This window comes from Lygodium microphyllum, chromosome 17 (assembly GCF_053477565.2).
Source record: "Lygodium microphyllum isolate KBCC chromosome 17, Lygodium_microphyllum_v1.1.10, whole genome shotgun sequence".
In the NCBI taxonomy this organism is placed as follows: Eukaryota; Viridiplantae; Streptophyta; class Polypodiopsida; order Schizaeales; family Lygodiaceae; genus Lygodium; species Lygodium microphyllum.
Window position 1 is genome coordinate 77,625,119 of NC_141151.1, and position 18,704 is coordinate 77,643,822.

Genomic DNA, 18,704 nt, shown 5'->3' on the forward strand with positions numbered 1-18,704 from the left:
TATGAGATTTGAATAGAAAACCTTGTTAGATTGGAAGATTTCCCTTATTTTGGTTGGTTGATGATGTTCATTAAAAGAACACTAGCGTGCCTAACCCATGTTGTTGGGTTTATAAGACCTCGTGTGTGCAACTCAGTAAATTGATATTGTCATATTGCCATTTTTCAATTACTTTTATTCACAAGCATGTGCACGTGTACACACACACACACACACACACACACACACACTCTCTCTCTCTCTCTCTCTCTCTCTCTCTCTCTCTCTCTCTCTCTCTCTCTCTCTCTCTCTGTGTGCAATGCCAAGACTTTAGCAAGTGTTACATGAGCCTATAGTGACAAAAATTTGCATAAAATTAGTAGGCACTTCAATCATATTGACATATACTCTAGATGGGAAACTAAGAGGTAATGATGACAAAAAATCATCATATGATATGTAAGAATATTAAACTTATGCAAATTCAAGACTATTATTTGGTCTTAAAGCCTTGAATGATTTCCTAACAATTACATGAAAGGGATTTATAGAATGCACAAACTAAAGCAATCTCATCCTTTTCCCATATATTTTAAGTTAAAACAACCCATTTTTGTCCAGACTCTCCATGAGAGATGGGAGAGGCTACAAAGTAAGTCACATGCATGTGTGTGTGTGCACACACACACACACACACAAAGAGAGAGAGAGAGAGAGAGAGAGAGAGAGAGAGAGAGAGAGAGAGAGAGAGAGAGAGAGAGAGAGAGAGAGAGAGAGAGAGAGAGAGAGAGAGAGAGAGAGAGAGAGAGAGAGAGAGAGAGTGTGTGTGTGTGTGTGTGTGTGAGTGAGAGAGAGAGTGAGGGGGGGAGAGAGAGAGAGAGAGAGAGAGAGAGAGAGAGAGAGAGAGAGAGAGAGAGAGAGAGAGAGAGAGAGAGAGAGAGAGAGAGAGAGAGAGAGAGAGAGAGAGAGAGAGAGAGAGAGAGAGAGAGAGAGAGAGAGAGAGAGAGAGAGATGGTCTAGGGATGCACACGTGAGGGTAATTCTAGGAATATTTTTTAAAAACAAGTTAAAACAACACATTTTTGTCTAGACTCTCCACGAGAGATGGGAGAGGCTACAAAGTAAGTCACATGCATGCATGCACATGCACATGTGTGCGTGAATGCATGCACGCACGCATGCACGCGCGCGCACACACACACACAGGGAGGGAGGGAGGGAGATATATATATATATATATATATATATATATATATATATATATATATGGTCTAGGGATGCACACATGAGGGGAATTCTAGTAAGGTAGCAGAAATACCATCAAATTGATGTAACAACTTATTTCATGTTCTTTAAGAGCAAGAACAATCACAATACAACTTGCAGATCAAAATCATGACCATTATTTTTGCGTAACTGTAACATGTGTCCTTCTTGTGCCTTCTCTAGTGTTGCACAAGACTTGCAATTGATTTTGGGGAGCAATGTGCTTATCTCAACCAATTGAGGAGCAGTGTTTACTACATTTCTACTTTTAACAAACTAATGGGAAAGAACTAATAGGAGGAATCATGGTTTGCAAATGTTTCCATAGTAGTTTTGTAGGTTTAATTAGCAAGTCATGACACAAAGGATGTTCTTGATACACATATGGACACTAAGAACATTTGAAATCCTTGCCTATGTTATCTTGTCTTTCATTGCTTGTATTCCATTGCTCTTGTGGATTAAGCAGAGGCCACATGGCATGCAACAAGAATAGAAAAAGAATACGTAGACAAAAACATTGCAATACCCCAAGGCTTCTATGAAGTAATGTTAAGGATAGATGTTGCTCTTGAGCAAACTCTCATTACTTTAACCGATAGTTAGTTCTTGTGGTGCCACAAAGATCAATGGGTTATTACCAAAAGCTACTTAAGGAAGAATGTCCTAATTGGATGGAGCTTGAATGTTGCTTTGCAATTTATTGGAAACAACTTTTGCTAGATACTATGGGCACAATTGGGAAGGTTGCAATTCCCCTACTATGCCAATACATTCGCTAGCCATTGTTTCTCTTGTGGGCATGATTGAAACACTTTATGGGTCGATGAATGCCCTTCCAATAAGGATAGGCACCTTGAATTGAATGATGAAAATGGGATGCATGATGTGGATCTTCATATGGAATCACACATGGATTATCCACATACGAAGCATCACAAGGACAAAGGCAAGCAACCATTCCAACGCTTTCCAATTATGGATTTTGAATGGCATGAATTACATAGAAAAGGGGGGGGGGGGGGGGACTTATACAATGTAACATGCTAATAGGCAAGCAAAGCATAATGCAATGATTTGTATTTTGTGAGAAGGACGGATAGAACCATTGGAGAGTCCATGATAAACGACAAGGGGTCATTGGGCACTATTCTTGGTTACAATTTTCTTCCTTGAGTAGATAAGGCACATGATCCATCTACTCACCTTGCCTTCAATAAGTAGTGGAAAGTGATTATAGCATGGGATAGGAGATTCCCATGTCAAAATACTAGGAGTGTGGATCACCCATCTACTTCAAAGCAAGATGGCCATGGGAAAAATGAATTTGCATTCTTGATTGATTTTTTGAACAAGGAGATATTACAAGCTTTGCAAACAAAGGTAAAGGTGAGGTAGTAATAGCCTTGTTCTTAAATTATATTTTTGTTTCTCATGAAAATAGTCACTTAGATGTTTGAAGCATTTGCTCTCATAGCAAATAGCATGATATGTGGAGCATTGTGTGAAAATGCTTGGGATATCGTATGTGCTATTGAAGATGGAATTCATGAAGAAGTAGGAAGGATAGAGCATTGTCATGGCTTTAAATTGTTTCATGGTGGGGTTGTATTTGTGAACTATTCAAGTGTATTCATGATTACACATGAGTAAATGCAACCACTTTTGTTTAAACGTGATGTATTTGGACAATTCCTTGTGATTGAGATTGGATATGAAGGTGAGATTGTGTGGTTGGTTGGCACATACAATGTTGTTGTGACTTGTGGGTGGCAACAATTACGATCATGCCTTTGACTTGATAGTCCTAGTCTGTTGATGGGGGGATTTAATATGGGTATGGAACCTGTCAAGATTATTTCTAGACACGCTTTAATGGACACACTCAAAGGCAATGATGAGAATGCTTTTGCACTAGTGGTCCTTAAATAGGATCTATGTTATAGGCTATGTCCTTCAAAACAATGTTATACATTCCACTTTGCCCATTATTTGGATACTTGGAGTAGGTTGGATTGCATGTATGCTATTTATGGTGATATTTTCTTACAAAATGTGCTAGAAATAATAATTTATCTACAATGTGACAATATAGAATGCTCAAACAAACTATATACCTCTTTTGATGTCATTTAGCAAGTTGCTAGTGTGTGTAACTCTTCATTTCTTAAGCACGATGTCTTTGATGGTTACGATGCAACTTTTGGACTTATTTTTTCTTACCATCCCTGTTGTTGCAGTTGCTTCTTATAATCTAGTTGTATACAACATGTAAAGAGTATCTACAAAATATGGAAGCCATCATGCTACACTTTGACAATAGATATTGGAGGTAGTAGAGAAAATACTAGTGTTTGTGCATTCAATTTTAGCTAACATCATGAACGTCCGGACATACATTGATTTGTGTGTCGTTGCACTTGGAAACTATTGCTAAAAATTTATAGTGAAAATCCTATCAATAGGCTAAGCTTGTAGCTTTGGCTACAAGTTTGCACAACAATCATTTCCAAAAAACAAGTTTTACTAGAGCATGCATAGTTCTTCTACTAGGGAGAATTTTGTATGGTTACAAAACTACTCAAATTGAATGCTCATAGATTTGTAGGATGTTTTGCAAATGTGTAGAAATTCCTTCATGATTGGGCCCAATTGCATGCCTTTAAGAGGATTGCAAATGACTCCATCTAGGTTTTATGATTGGGTTAAGGATCATGTTCCCCCATATAGTTGTATCTTTGGAGGCATATATTAATGAGGGTGAGGTGGATGTGATTTTGATGCCTATACTCAAAGATAAAAGCCCTAGTTCGGATGGCTTGATAAATGAAGTTTTTGCAAATATGTGTTGGCACCACCATAGGCCACACATATGTTACGAAGATTGGGAAACATGGATCATCTTTGATTATTGGAAAGAGGGTGCAATCAATTTGTTACATAAGGTGTTGGCAACCTATTGCACAAGCACCTCCCAAACATACTTCATCTTGCTCAATATGGATTCATCAAAGGAAGGAATATTCTATATGATATTCTCAAAGTACAGATGGGAATGGATTTTATCTAGTATACAATAAGAAATGATAATGGATTAGCTGGTGAAAATAGACAAGAGGGAAGAGAGGTGAACATACCAAGAGCACACACACAAAAGAAATGGAGACTTGAGCACATACAGAGATATGGCTAAAATCATCATCATCATCATCATCTTCCACACAAAAAGAACTAGGTCTACAAAATGATAAAAGACTAATATGAAAGTATCACAATGTATGTACACACGTATGTACACTCGGTCACTAGATGTGAACCCACTAGGCAAGAAGTGGCACAATGAATATGCCATAACCAAGGATGGACTACATGGGTGCAGTCTAGCTATAGAATCATTAGCATATCCTCATATCGATCACCTAACATGTCAGTGAATAATATTGTGCCACATCACCAAGGCACATAATGGATGCCAACTCATGTAGAGCTCAACATCTCAACACTCCCCCTTGAGCTTAGCATGAGCTTGTATACTCCAAGCATATTCTTAAAGCATTGAAGCTTCTCAGCTCCCAAGGCCTTGGTGAAAATATCAACAGCTTGATCCTTTGTGGTGCTGACATAAACCAAGTCAATATCACCTGCCAGATCTCACTCCTGAATGAAATGGTTATGGACCTCTATGTGTTTGGTCCGCATATGATACATTGGGTTCCTAGCTAATTGAATGCTACCAAGGTTTGTTGCAATATCAAAGTGAGAGCATGAGAGTGCATACAAGAGGGAGAGAGAGAGATCAAGTATAAGAAGAAGATCTTGCTTAGTGAATTGTTCACAAGTACAACTAAATATCAGAGTGAGAGCATGAGAGTGTGCACAAGAGGGAGAGAGCTCAAGTACAAGAAGAAGATCTTGCTTAGTGAGTTGTTTACAAGTACAACTAGTACACTCTCCTCTACATTGAGAATGACCTTTAGGCTGTTTATATAGCCTTTGAATGGCTAGGGTTAGTAGGGTTTCCCCCTACCCTCTAGTTCATTCACAACCAGCTACCCTTATCCACCCTTGCATACATAGGGTTCACATGCCTGTCTCTCAACACCCCCCTCAATGCCAAAGTGGCATTGGACTACAAGACATGTTAATGCCCCCCCCAAACAAAGCGAGATTCCTTTATACATCAGGCTACAAGAGTACTTATAGGTAGAGGATTTATAGATTTAGAAAAGTTGGAGACAAAATTGGCCTCCAATTCTTTTGGTACTTCAGGATTGGTAGGACATTTACTTGTAATATGTCTCGTTTTCTTGCATTTGTTTCATTTCATTTTGTCAATATATTTTTTCCAATAATTGTTGACAAAGATGTCCCTTTTTGTTGCAAAAGGAGCATTTAGTGCATACAGTATGTTTGTCTCTAGCTGTTGAAGTGGATGCCTGACTAGTGCTACCTTCTTTCTAATTTCTTTTCTCCTCATCTAAATAAGATTGGATGGTGCATTCTAAAGTTGGATTAGGTATATTTGTAAAAGTAGTTACAAGGGTTGGAAATATGTTCTTTACAGCCTTTAAGAGAATTGCAATGGCATCTTCATCATGAATTGGAGATTGAATTGAGGATAGATGTGACATGAGCCCCTTCATGAGACAAATGAACTTACCTATGTCTTCTCCATGTTTATACTCCAGACTAAAAAATTTGATCTTAAGAAAGATTTTATAGTTCTTTTCTATAGCACCATGAAGCTTTTCATGCTCATCTCATTTCTCCTTAGTGGTGGAGAGTCGGTCAATGTGATGGATTAGTGATTCTTCTAGATGAAGCATTATTATGGCTTGGGATCTTTCATCATCTTCTACATCAAGTGGGTGTGATGGATCAATAACCTTGGTTCCTTTGATGAAGGGCCAGTAGCCCCATTCCATCATTTTATACTTCCCTAGTACTTGCCACCCATGGATGAAAGCCTTTTCCATCAAACTTACAGATTTGAGGTTTGACATTGGCACAAGCCATGGCCATGATAGGAAGGTCTTACCGATTGCTCTAGGCAATGGTAGTGTCTAGTCCTTTTCACAATGACCAATAATTGAGGAAGCAAAATGAGATGAGGACAATGTGTTTATGCTAGATTTAACAAATATCCAACAAGTAAGTAATTAGAAGGTTAATCAATAGTGTTTAAAAACACTGATGTCAAGCTTAGTGTGATGCTTGAGTGAAGATCAGTTGAAAGTCGGCTTTGATGCACTCGACCTCATCATCAATGAAGCTTAACAGAGGATCTTAAGACATGGAATGGGCTCTCGATGAAGTGTACCAATGATTAAAAATCACTGTTAATGATGACAATACAGAGAAAAAAACAAGAAAGTTAACTTTCAAGCTTGTGGCTATGGTTGCCATTGTGACCCATAGTTAGGGTTGCCTACAGAGCAACTAGTAGGAGGGGAATTAACCCAAACCCTTTTAGGGGGAGATGGACCACTTATAGAGCTACAAAAACCCCATGAAGTCCTTACACATTGCACCTTCCATAGTGTGTGGTAGACTGCAAATCATCATGCTGTCAAAAATGGTGCCTTTTCTACGTTTGTGCTGCAATGCTTGCCGGCCTCCTTGTCGACCAATGTCAATGTTTGATGCATCATGCTGAAGTGCCCTGAGTTGGGGATGAAGTGTCCAAAAGAAATCATGAGCTAATATGGCCTCCTTTGCACACACCAGCTCCTCCAAGGTCAGGGGGTCAAACTGGCTATGGTGGAGTGGAAGGTAAGGTGAGAAAAATGAGATCTTCTTGTGCACTTAGTTCAGGAAATAGTTGGAGGAAGCTTGTTAGATCAGAGATGGCTCTGATACCATGTTGAAATATTTGTGTGAGTGCATGAGAGTGTGCACAAGAGGGAGAGAGAGAGCTCACGTATAAGAAAATGATCTTGCTTATAGTGAGTTACTCACAAGTACAACTAGTACACTCTCCTCTACATTGAGAGTGACCTTTAGGCTATTTATATAGCCTCTCAATGGCTAGGGTTAGGGCTTCCCCCTGTCCTCCAATTCATCACACCCAGCTACCCTTATCCACCCTTGTATACATAGGGTTCACATGCATATCTCTCAACAAGGTTATCATAGTAGATGATAACCTTCTTATCCACCTGTATCTCTGAAATCACTAAGTAGCTTGTGTAACCAAGATACCTCACATGCAACAATTGCAGCACCTGTGTTCTCTACCTCTATACTAAACAAGGCAATTGTCGATTGTTTTTTGCTACTCCAAGTAATAGCAGTACTCCCAAAGAAAAAGGTGAAACCACTAGTAGATATGTCCTATTCATAATGTATATAACAATAGCAACTGCTTCAACCCAATAGTATTAAGACAAGTTTCTTTTTGACATCAATGCATGAGCCACCTCTACAATATGCCTGTTTTTTCACTTAGCAACTCCATTTTGTTTCGGATTATATCTACATGTATATTGCCCCTATGTACCAGTTTTTTGCAAAAAATTAAAAAAACTTATTGGAGAGATATTCTCCCCCTCCATTCGAACTTAGGCATTTAATATGCAACCCTATCTCCTTCTCAACCAAAGCCTTAAAGCTTTTAAAGTGAGTAAACGTCCCACTTTTTTCACACATAAAGTAAACCCATACTTTGCGAGTATGATCATCAATGAAAGAAACATAATATTTGCAACCACTGAAAGTTGCAGTCTTTGTAGAACCCCACACATAAGAATGCATCAATTCAAGTGGCTTCTTGCATACATGCTTTTCATGTGGAAACACATGCCTTGCTTGCTTTTCAAATCTACATGCTTCACATATTTGATGCATCCCATCAACCTTGAACTTGGGCAAGCCATTCACAATTTGTTCTGACTACATGTCTTTCAATCACTTCACATTCACATGACTAATTCTCTTATGCCAAATTTCAATATCAACCACAACACTTGAACCTTGTGCAAACATGGTAGCATCCATTTTAGGCAAACTTACATCAAGAGTAAACAATTTGCTAGCATGCTTCTCTTTCGTAATCAACCTGCAATTATTTTTTAGATCTTCTACATAACAACCATCATATGTGAATTGAACCTACAATCCTTATTCTACCAATCTGACTAATAGAAAACCAAGTTTTTTTATAATATTTGGTACATGCAACACATTAGCCAAGTATTTAGTTTTGCTATCTTGCATACTTAAAGGAACTTTTTCAACATGAGGGGTGAGCTATATCATCCCCTATCTCCACATAGCTCAGAGACTCTGGACTGTACATCTCTCTAAGCCACTCTCCATGAGAAGTCACGTCATTAGAAAAACCAAAATCTACATACCATACATCATTCTTTAATGAACCATCAGCAGTCATAGCAAAGTACTGCATAACAAATAACTGTTCACTTCTATCATCATTATTTTTGCTATTGGATGCATAATTATCTTACTATTTTTTTCCATTTCTAATTTCAACCTTCTTTTTGAAGCAATTTTTAGAAATGTGGCATTTTTGACCACAATGCTAGCACTATTTGCTATCACCAAAATTTTATCGCCTATTAGAATTTGCAACTTGCCCTCTTTGACTCCCCCTTCCTCAGGATTGTCCTCCTCCATTTTGTTATGCATCATAACATTGACCACAACCACCACCTTGGCCTTTGCCACGACCTCTACCTCTACTAGTAGAGTAAAACACCTATTTAAAACTATTTTTGCTTTGAGAAGAAGAGGAATCTAAGCCAAATTTCTTCTCCTCAAGCATGATATAGAAATCAAGTTTGCAAAATCAGGGACATCATCCCTTGTATTCATAGATGACATGAAGCTCTTGTATTCTTCTCCAAGTCCATCTAAGCATGCACACATAACAACATCATCATTAACTACCACACTGATGGATCCAAGAGCTCCCACAATACACTTGATCTTCAAGGCATACTCATTAATGGATAGGCTCTCTTTTTTCACTTGGTTCAACTCTGACAACTTGAGCTGTAGCTTTTTGGCCTTTGTACTTACTTTGAATAGCCTTGCCAAATTCTTCCATGCAATAGTGGGGGTTTCAAATTCTTGCAAACAGCCCATCATGCTATCTGTGATATTGATAAATAGCCAATACATGACTTTACTCTATGTTTGCTCCCAATCTTTCTTAGCCTTTATTGGTTATGTAGTAGCATTTCATGTAGGAACTTTAGGTGTTACTTCCATGTCTCCTTCAATGTAATTTCAAACACCTTTGCCCTTCAAGAAATTTGTCATGCTAAACTTCCATGTAGGATAATTGTTCTTATCAAGATTCTTGTAATTTAGTTGAAGTTGTCAAACATTTTGACAAAATAGAAAACCTTGCAAAAAACTATGATCTACAAGCAAGCTGATACGAGATGCACCCATTTTCATTGATCGCACAATAATAATTATGACTTGCAATCTGTATGAAAATCCCTTTTGTGGCTATAACTTAGCAAATACCTGAAACCTTACAAATTCAAAATCTGCAACAAGTGCATCTATAAATGGCAGACACAATCGAAACTACAATATACCCAAAAATTGTTGTTGGGACCACTTGCAAGTCCAAAATAAAGATCGAAATGTCCTCAAATGCCAAAAAATATAGTGGGCTTGCCTTAAAGGGCTAATCTACAATATATACATTATTCTTCCTACTCACTAAGTTTCACTGAAATCAAAGATTGCAACCCTGCTAGTCTTAGGAGCCTCCTATGGCTATAACCTAAGGCAAATTGAGCAAGGTGGAAGAGCTTCTTATTTATTGCTTGCTTGCTTGCTTATATGCTCCAACACCTTCACCTTAGCCTTCAATTAAGCTTTTGCATAGCTATTGGATGGCTTTGACACCATGAAAATAGGCAAGAGGAAAGAGAGGTGAAGACACCAAGAGCACACACACAAAAGTAATGGAGACTTTGGCACGCACAAAGATAGGGTTGAAATCTTCTTCTTCTTCTTCCACACAAAAAGAACCAAGTCTACAATATGATAAAAGACTAATATGAAAGTACTATAATGTATGTACACTTGGTCACTAAGTGTGAGCTCGTTAGGAAAGAAAAGGTGGCACGATGAATGTGCCATAACCAAGGATGGACTATGTCAATGTAGTCTAGTTATAGAATCACTGGTGTATCCTCATGTCGATCACCTAATATGCCAGTGAATAATATCATACCATATCACCAAGGCACGTAGTGGATGACAACTCATGTAGAGCTTGACACCTCAACACCTAGTTGGGCTTGGAGAAAGCTTTTGATTATCTAGATTGGCCTTTCGTGGCCCATCTCATATAAAAATAGGATTTGGGCCAAAATTCTAAATTTGCTCTGTACCATCAATAGGGGATTGTGTGAAGGAGGGATAATCAATGGAGGTGTTTTGAAGCAGTTCTTATTATTTAGATATATTAATAGAGTGCCCTTTGAGTCCTTTATTCTTCTCTCCTGCAACTCATCCAATTTTAATGATGTTATCACATCTAATAGCAAACGATGAGATGGTTGGAGTGTCTCTCTCTTCTCAACAACAATTAGTAGACCAAGCCTTGGTAGACGATACCTTTATGTTGTTGAAACCTTATAAGGACAATAGTCACAAAGTCATGGACATATGGGAGTTATTTTCTTTGGCTTTAGGGCTACACATTGCTAACACCCACAAATAGAGTCTCATATGGTTGCATAGAACAATATTTGCTTACACTGATATGGTAGGAGAAGGTGATAAATTAGGCAATATTATGGGATAATAAAATGCTACACTCTTGTAAAAGTAATAGCTTACCAACTACTTGATTGGACCAGCTTACATTGTGAAAAAAATTATTTACAAGAAAGCATATGAGTGACCTTTACATGTGCATCTCATAGTCCCTTAGACAATTGTGTTACCCGTGATTTCAAATTCCTTGCCATTGTTGCTGCCTCATGGTAGCATGCACTTAAAGCTAATCATCCCATATATTTGAAGTCCTCTCGATTGTTGACTCATCTTGTCAGCTCCTAGAGAATGATACTTGACAAGGCATCTTGGCATCCATCAAATAATTAATTTAAAGACAATCCCCCAGTCAACTAAAATTTTGGATACTTCTAGAATTGTTTCTTGGGATGCAAAACAACAAGCTTACCCCACGTTGGACTATGGGATCTATGCAAGGGAAGGTAAAAAATAAGGGGCCCCATGATTTTTTCTTTGTAGATAGGTGGGTGAATGTTTGATTAACCAACAGTAAATATTTTAGAAAATTGGGCAAATGTTAAGAGAAAACCCTATTTTGAGTTATTTTTGGGTAACTTTTAGATGAATGTTTGTATATATCGTTATTTTTTTGAGTTTCCAAGCCTAAATATTTAGCCCAATGACAAAGAAAACCTCCAAAAAGCAGCATTTGGGCTAAAATTCACCTCTAATCTTTACCCTATCATTGCAAGGGTAGATCTAGGGTGATGGTGGGTTGGCTTAATACAACTCCTCTTAAATGCAAAGTTTTCATCTTGCAAATGTTTTATGGGTGGTTCCCCACTTGTTGTTGCACTCTTGAGGCACAACATTTCCGAATGGCTCTTACTTCTTTTGCACTATAGTTGATGTGATCTTTCATCATAGGCAAGATAATAGGTTTCTGGCTTATCTAATCATGTCACTTTTATGGTCTCTATTATCTCAAGTTTGGTTGCCAAGGGCTCCATAAGTTCAAGAGACTAGGTTTTTGGCTACCCCAAATTGGCATGATTTGAGCATCCACATGGGCTAATAATCTTCCACTTTTTGTGTTTTTGGGGCTGTTGGCATAATTGGACTATTTGGAATATTTTTACTTTTTCTTCCATTGTGGAGTGCATAATTGTATTGGCTATTTGATAGGTCTCCATTAGTGGTAGTTGACCACCATTTGAGTGTGTGGGTCTTCTCATTGAAGATGATCTAGCTCACTAGCATGTTCCACTCTCCTCAATCACCCTATTTGACATCCAATAGTTGCATGAACTTTCTACTTTCCATACTTGACAATTTGCACAATTGCCCATTATTTCCATACTTGACAATTTGCACAATTACCCATTATTGGAGAGAGAGAGAGAGAGAGAGAGAGAGAGAGAGAGAGAGAGAGAGAGAGAGAGAGAGAGAGAGAGAGAGAGAGAGAGAGAGAGAGAGAGAGAGAGAGAGAGAGAGAGAGAGAGAGAGAGAGAGAGAGAGAGAGAGAGAGAGAGAGAGAGAGAGAGTGTGTGTGTGTGTGTGTGTGTGGAAGCAAGATAATCATTTGATTTTTCATGAAAACTTCACTTTATCATCATCACTACCAAATTGTTATCATTCCTTGCCTTGTCCTCCATTGCTTCTATTCTAGGGTGTCCTCAGTTGGTACATGCCTTTTATGGTTTCATGCAACCTAGCCTCTCCATACATAAGGATATTATGTGGCGATGCCATTCCTTAGCACATTGATTGCCTAACCTTGGAACCTTACCATTGTAGCAATGTCACTCCCCAATATATATTATCTATATGAGCTCCTTGTAGCTTGGACCTCAATATGGCCATCAGTTGCTATAGCCTGTGGCTTTGAAGCTACCCCTTATGGCCATCAAGATAAGTCCATGTATATTGCCTTCTCTAGCATCCCCTAGGGTATCCATGACAAGGAAACATTTTCTCCCAAAGGGATATCGACTTCTTCCTGGTAGCTCCATGAAACTTGATCACACATATGTGTATATAGCTCCTCTAGCACTATCATTGATACAACCACATCGAGGCCAAAATCATGTATGCTCAAATTATGGGAGCTAGCATCAAGTAGTAGGTTGTTGAACTTCACGGCTTTATGCAACATGTTGCAGTGAGCGGATGCCCATACAACACTAATTATATTCACAATGAAAGAGAGTTGATGCTACGACAACATGAAATGCATGGATACTCACAAAAAATATCTTTAGGACTGATTGTGTTCCCATGAACAAGCAAAAAGATGATGATGCACGATGATTGGTCTTTCTATGTTGTGAAAAACTATAGTATGAGAGGTTACTTCTCTTGAATGGCATGTAATCTTGGTAGCATGAGTCTTTAGGTGGAGGTAGCAATATCCACACGTGAGTGTGACCTCCTCCTCATGTACCAAAGCACACATGAAAGGTTGTGTCTAGCACCATTTGAGCAAATTACATATTGCTTAACTACACATTTGACCTTTGTGATGCTTGCAAAAGAAGAAGATACTGATGGTGGATGGGAAAAATGGAGCTTGAGAGGGAGTAAGGGAAGAGGAAAGATTGCCTAAGAGCAAGAAAAGAAACCTACATAAAGACAAAATGAAAGAAAAATAGCAAGAAAAGCATCCCATTCAAAGCCAAAAAATAGAGGGTGTCCAAGAGACTATGTGGGAATCCGAGTGTTAGGAGGTAGGTGGTATTAGGGAGGTTTCAGAGTCATCTAAATGAGCTTTTGATAGAAGAGCATCTCATTGCAATTCAACATGTAGGCTTCTCAAAAATGGTGTCCACGAAATGCAAAAAATGATCCTCCTTAGCTAAAATTTTTAAGTCTCCTATATTTTCATTGCTAGGGTCTTGGACCCACTAGTGGTGTTGATGAAAACTAGCATTTAATGTATTTTTCCAACACTAAAAGTAAAAGAAGTATTGGATATATATTAAAGCAATCTTGAAGAAAACTGATTTGATTTTAGTGTACTTTAGTGTTAACTAAGACCAAAACTAGAGAAAAATCAACTATACTAAAGCTTTGTTATTTTTTTCATTGGCTAAGAAAAAAACATTCCACAAGCCCTCAGGACCCATGACACATGTGGTGTTAACAACAAACCAAAGCCAATTTTCCAATCACTTTTTTGTGTATTTTGAAATGGAAATCTATAGGATTACTATGTGAAAACAAGGGTTCCCTTTTATAAAGGGGGTTTTGGACATGTCTACACTTTGTTGTGAAACAAAGAGGCTTGAAAGACTTCCCACATATGCAGAGTATCATCCATCCGGAATTGCTACATCTTAGACTACCTTTTTTTTCGGGGAGAAAGGCTTGAAATATGAGAAATGCTACATCTTAGTCTACTTTTAGAAGTGATATGGATAAAGAGAGAGGTTCTAAGCCAATGTGTGCTAGTTATCACCCACATTAAGCACCACTGTTATAGCTAGAGAGTGTGGAATCTACTTCTTTAGTAAACTCTTTTCGTAGCTTTTTGAAACACTCAATGGGTGCCACATAGGCTTGATTCCATTTTGGTGCTTCAATGAATAGGCTTAGCTCATTGTTTTTGCTAGTTACAAGACACATTTCATGTTTTTTTTGTGACAAAGATAAACATGGGTTGTGAGTTCAAACCATGGGTTGTGCTTCTGCGGTAGCACAGTAGAAACTATTTGCATGTAGATATTGGAAACAAAGATGTGTTTTTGTTAAAAACTAAAGGTTTCATCAGGTATTCGGAAAAACTAGAAGCAGATTCTACACTGAACCTTGATTTTTTGTGATAATTGTTGATTGGTGAGGCAATGGCTTTTTGAGAGTAGAGTGGGTGCTTGAAGCATTACATGAGACCTAGATCTTTTTGTTGTAGATCTTTGAAGGAAGAGAGAAGCTTGTGGGCCAAGGGGGCTGAAGGGTTGTTGGTTTGAGAGAGAGAGAGAGAGAGAGAGAGAGAGAGAGAGAGAGAGGCCATGGGGGACAAAAGGGGGGGTGGTAGGAAACAAGTAATGAATGGAACATGGGGAGCATTAACTTGGCAACATATTTTGCACACCATAGTCTACAAGGTACCCAAGATCTCTCTCTCTCCCTCTCTCTCACTCACTCTCTCTCTCTCAAAAACTGCAAATGGAATAGGCTCTAGCCTCTTTCCTTTTCACGAAAACAGAAAAAACTTAATACACAGTATACTCTTTCATATCAGTGGCAGCTGCTATTGATTGGGCCGCAACTCAACTACTTTTCTAGGCTCACATATCAAGGCCATCTTTGTGAAGAAATGTGACATGTATTTGTACATGTATATAAATGTGACATGTATTGATACATGTATCTATGTATATACATTATAATATATGCATCTATTTCTATTTATTTATCTATTGTGGGAAAATTGAGTCCAGTTCACAGCTCCTTTTTCCTAGGCTAGCCTACAATCCGGTAACTTTTCTTCAATAAAAAGAGACTGGAGAGAGTGAGAGAGAGAGTTGTGTTTTATGAAGGATAGATAGGTTGGCAGCACCCATGAGAGAGAGCTAACTTTTTATGTGCCTACAGCAGGTTCGGTGAGGTATAGACCTTTAGATACGAGGCCTGCTACAAGAAGAGAGGAAGACCAGAGCCTTATTAGCTCCATAGCCAGCGCCTTGAGGTCTCCTCCGACTATCATCATCATCTGATTCATCTTCTTCCTTCTCTTCCCTTCCACCGAGAGAGAGGGGAGGAGGGGCATCGAGGCCATGGCACTCCAGCAATACCATATCAAGCTCCTCCCATCATCATCATCATCATCCTCCTCCTCCTCCTCCTCACTGGGCTGCATTGCCCGGGCTCTGTGCCTGTCTCTAGCGCTGCTGGCCCTGATCCAGCTCCTTAATGCTGCCCCCAGAGCCAGAGCAGGGCTAATCTACTATGATGATGACAGTGCAGACCTGCCCAGGGAGTTCATCCAGCTCCAGAATGAAGCCAGGGCGGAGGTGGGGGTGCCCCCCCTGCAGTGGAACAGCCAGCTGGCCTCCTACGCGCAGTGGTGGGCGAACCAGAACGCGGAGTACGGCGACTGCGGACTGCACCACTCGGGGGGTCCATATGGCGAGAACATCTTCTGGGGCAATGGCAAGGACTGGTCCCCCTTTGATGCAGTGAGTGACTGGGCCAATGAGAAGAGGTGGTACAGCTACTTCACCAACTCCTGTGTCTACTATGATGCCTGTGGCCACTACACCCAGATTGTGTGGAAGACCTCTAGGTATGTGGGCTGTGCCAGAGTCACCTGTGGTGATGGCAACATCTTCATGACCTGCAACTACTACCCCCCTGGCAACTACATTGGCCAAAGGCCCTACTGAGGGAGGCTTCTCTGTTCTCTTCTCCTGCATCTCCATCTCTTCTTTATAGATGCATTGTGCGCCCCCCCCCCCCCCCCCCCCACCCCCCACTCTTCTCTTGCATCTCCATCATTTCTTTGTAGATGCAGATCCCATCCACCCCCCCCAACACCCCAATCCCTCTCTTCTCTTGCATCTCCATCATTTCTTTGTAGATGCAGATCCCATCCCCACACTAGCCTCCATCAATCCACACCTCCCCTCTCTTATTGAAGCACCATTCAATACCCTTTCTTCAAGTTCATTCTCCTGCTACCATTTTATCCCTCCCTTCAAGCTCTCCTTGCACCCACCCTCCCTTTCTCAGATCAGAACAGGTCTTACTCTAAGTACTAAAAGGCCCAGCTTTGTTGCAGCTCAAAAGCTCCAAGGCCTTGTTACATTGAAGCTTTCAGATCAACAAGCTTTGTTTGTGAAGCTCAATTCCTGGCCTTAGAACTCATAGAGCTCACTCTTATGGGCCTTGCTCTATCAATAAAGGCCCTTGCTAACCTGCTTATTTTCTTTCTTTTTATTGAACAAGAGCTAGCCTTGCTGGACCCAAGCTTTTCTCTTGGGCTATGAACACAGGGGGCTCTCTTGGGTATATACAATGATCCTTGTGGGCTTGCATGCAAAATGCAGGCAGGGAGGTCTGAATAATGTAGTGTTTGTTGTTACAAGCAATGTGGGTTTTGTTGCTAGTGTTTGTCAGGGGATAATGTGGCCATAGACACAGATACACAGAGAGAGAGAGAGAGAGAGAGAGAGAGAGAGAGAGAGAGAGAGAGAGAGAGAGAGAGAGAGAGAGAGAGAGAGAGAGAGAGAGAGAGAGAGAGAAGGTAGGTAATTGATCAGAGGATGGATGCAATTTAATGTCTTTTTCTTTTTTCCTTTCTTTCACTTACTGAACTAACATGCTTTTATCAAGTCTTCTTAATTATTGACAAACTCTACAAGTATCTGTTTGTCTTGTGTAGTCTATAGAGGGTGAGAGGATTCCACTGTGTTTTTGCCTCCTCTCTTCCTCTCTCAGGACTGACATGCATAATTTCTCTCAAGCAATTGCCTTCTACTCAATAATGCTGCTCTTAATGTCCTCTGGGGATACATTGCCTTTTCTTTGTGGCGTTAGTAACCAATCGGTTTGAGTTGTTTTTCTATTATGAAAGCTAACAAACAGACCCTCAGACATGCAAGTCGTGATAATAATGCCAACACCTAACATTTTCTTCCTCTATGGGCGGGAAATTTACATAGGAAATATTTGAAAATGTGTCAATTCTAGGGCTTTACATTTCTCTGAAAGATAAATGCTTGACTTGAGGATATGGCCTGAAAATGTATATAGTTTTCCAATTGTCCTTAGCCCTTGACTTGCCTTTCAATGTGATGTAACCATGCTATAATCCCATGAAAGCCGCTACATGTGAGCTACCATAGTAGAGGCTCATAGTCATAGTCATACTTTTTATGCACCATGGTAGCTCCATTGGCAACTTGGGTGCACATGGAGACTATGGTACTTGGTTAACAATCAATCACCTTTCTAGATTTTAAGACAAATGAGGTTTGGCCATGTGTCACAAAAGGCCTTCCTTACCATTTTAAGACCCCTTAATGCTCCTTTTTTTCCCATACTTCTAGGTACTACCTTAGTTGAACTTTGGAGATAGAATCTTTCATGAATCTTTCATGACTCATCATCACCATGTAGGAAAAGGAGATGCTCCCCTCTACCATGGTAGCTCGCGGTGGGGGCTATGAGGGACTTGTACATATCCTTTTGATGATAACTAATACATGTTACTTTTACATTAAAGAAAAACATGTTGTCATATATGAGTACATGATAGTTTATAAGTTGCTAAGAGCTAGATTAATATTCGTCAATAGCCTAGTCATTCAACACAATTGAAGTCACTTTTATTGAGAATATTTACCAAGCGTTGCTAATGATTCATATTATCCAAAACACTTAAGTCAATCTCCTAAACAACTTGAGTCATAAAATGAGAAATGTACTATGCAGAGAGTGTTTTCGACAGCCTTGTAGGGATTAAGCTTGTCAAGCAAAATGAACCCAAACATTAAACTTATTTGGAAATTAAATAAATGCTCTATGAAGTTTGATCCAACAATGAAGTGTAGTATCCCTTCACATATTGAAGGGTTTGCCTAGATGTGTGTTGCTAGATATTCGTAATGTGCAGTCGGGTACTTAATTAGAATATTTGTGTGGGTGCCTAATGAGATTGAACTAATATAATAGTTTTAATGCATGTGGTGAGGAGCTTCGAGACCAAAACATGAAATCAAATAATGGGTGAT

At 39.4% G+C, this 18,704-nt stretch overlaps 1 protein-coding gene across 1 annotated transcript; it reads left to right on the forward strand.

Moving 5' to 3' along the window:
• Positions 1-15,477: 15,477 nt before the first annotated feature.
• On the forward strand, positions 15,478-17,077 carry LOC148022063 (pathogenesis-related protein PRMS-like). Its single transcript, XM_087697676.1, has one exon. The coding sequence runs from the start codon at positions 15,747-15,749 to the stop codon at positions 16,353-16,355; it is 609 nt and encodes a 202-aa protein (XP_087553802.1). The 5' UTR covers positions 15,478-15,746; the 3' UTR covers positions 16,356-17,077.
• Positions 17,078-18,704: the final 1,627 nt, after the last annotated feature.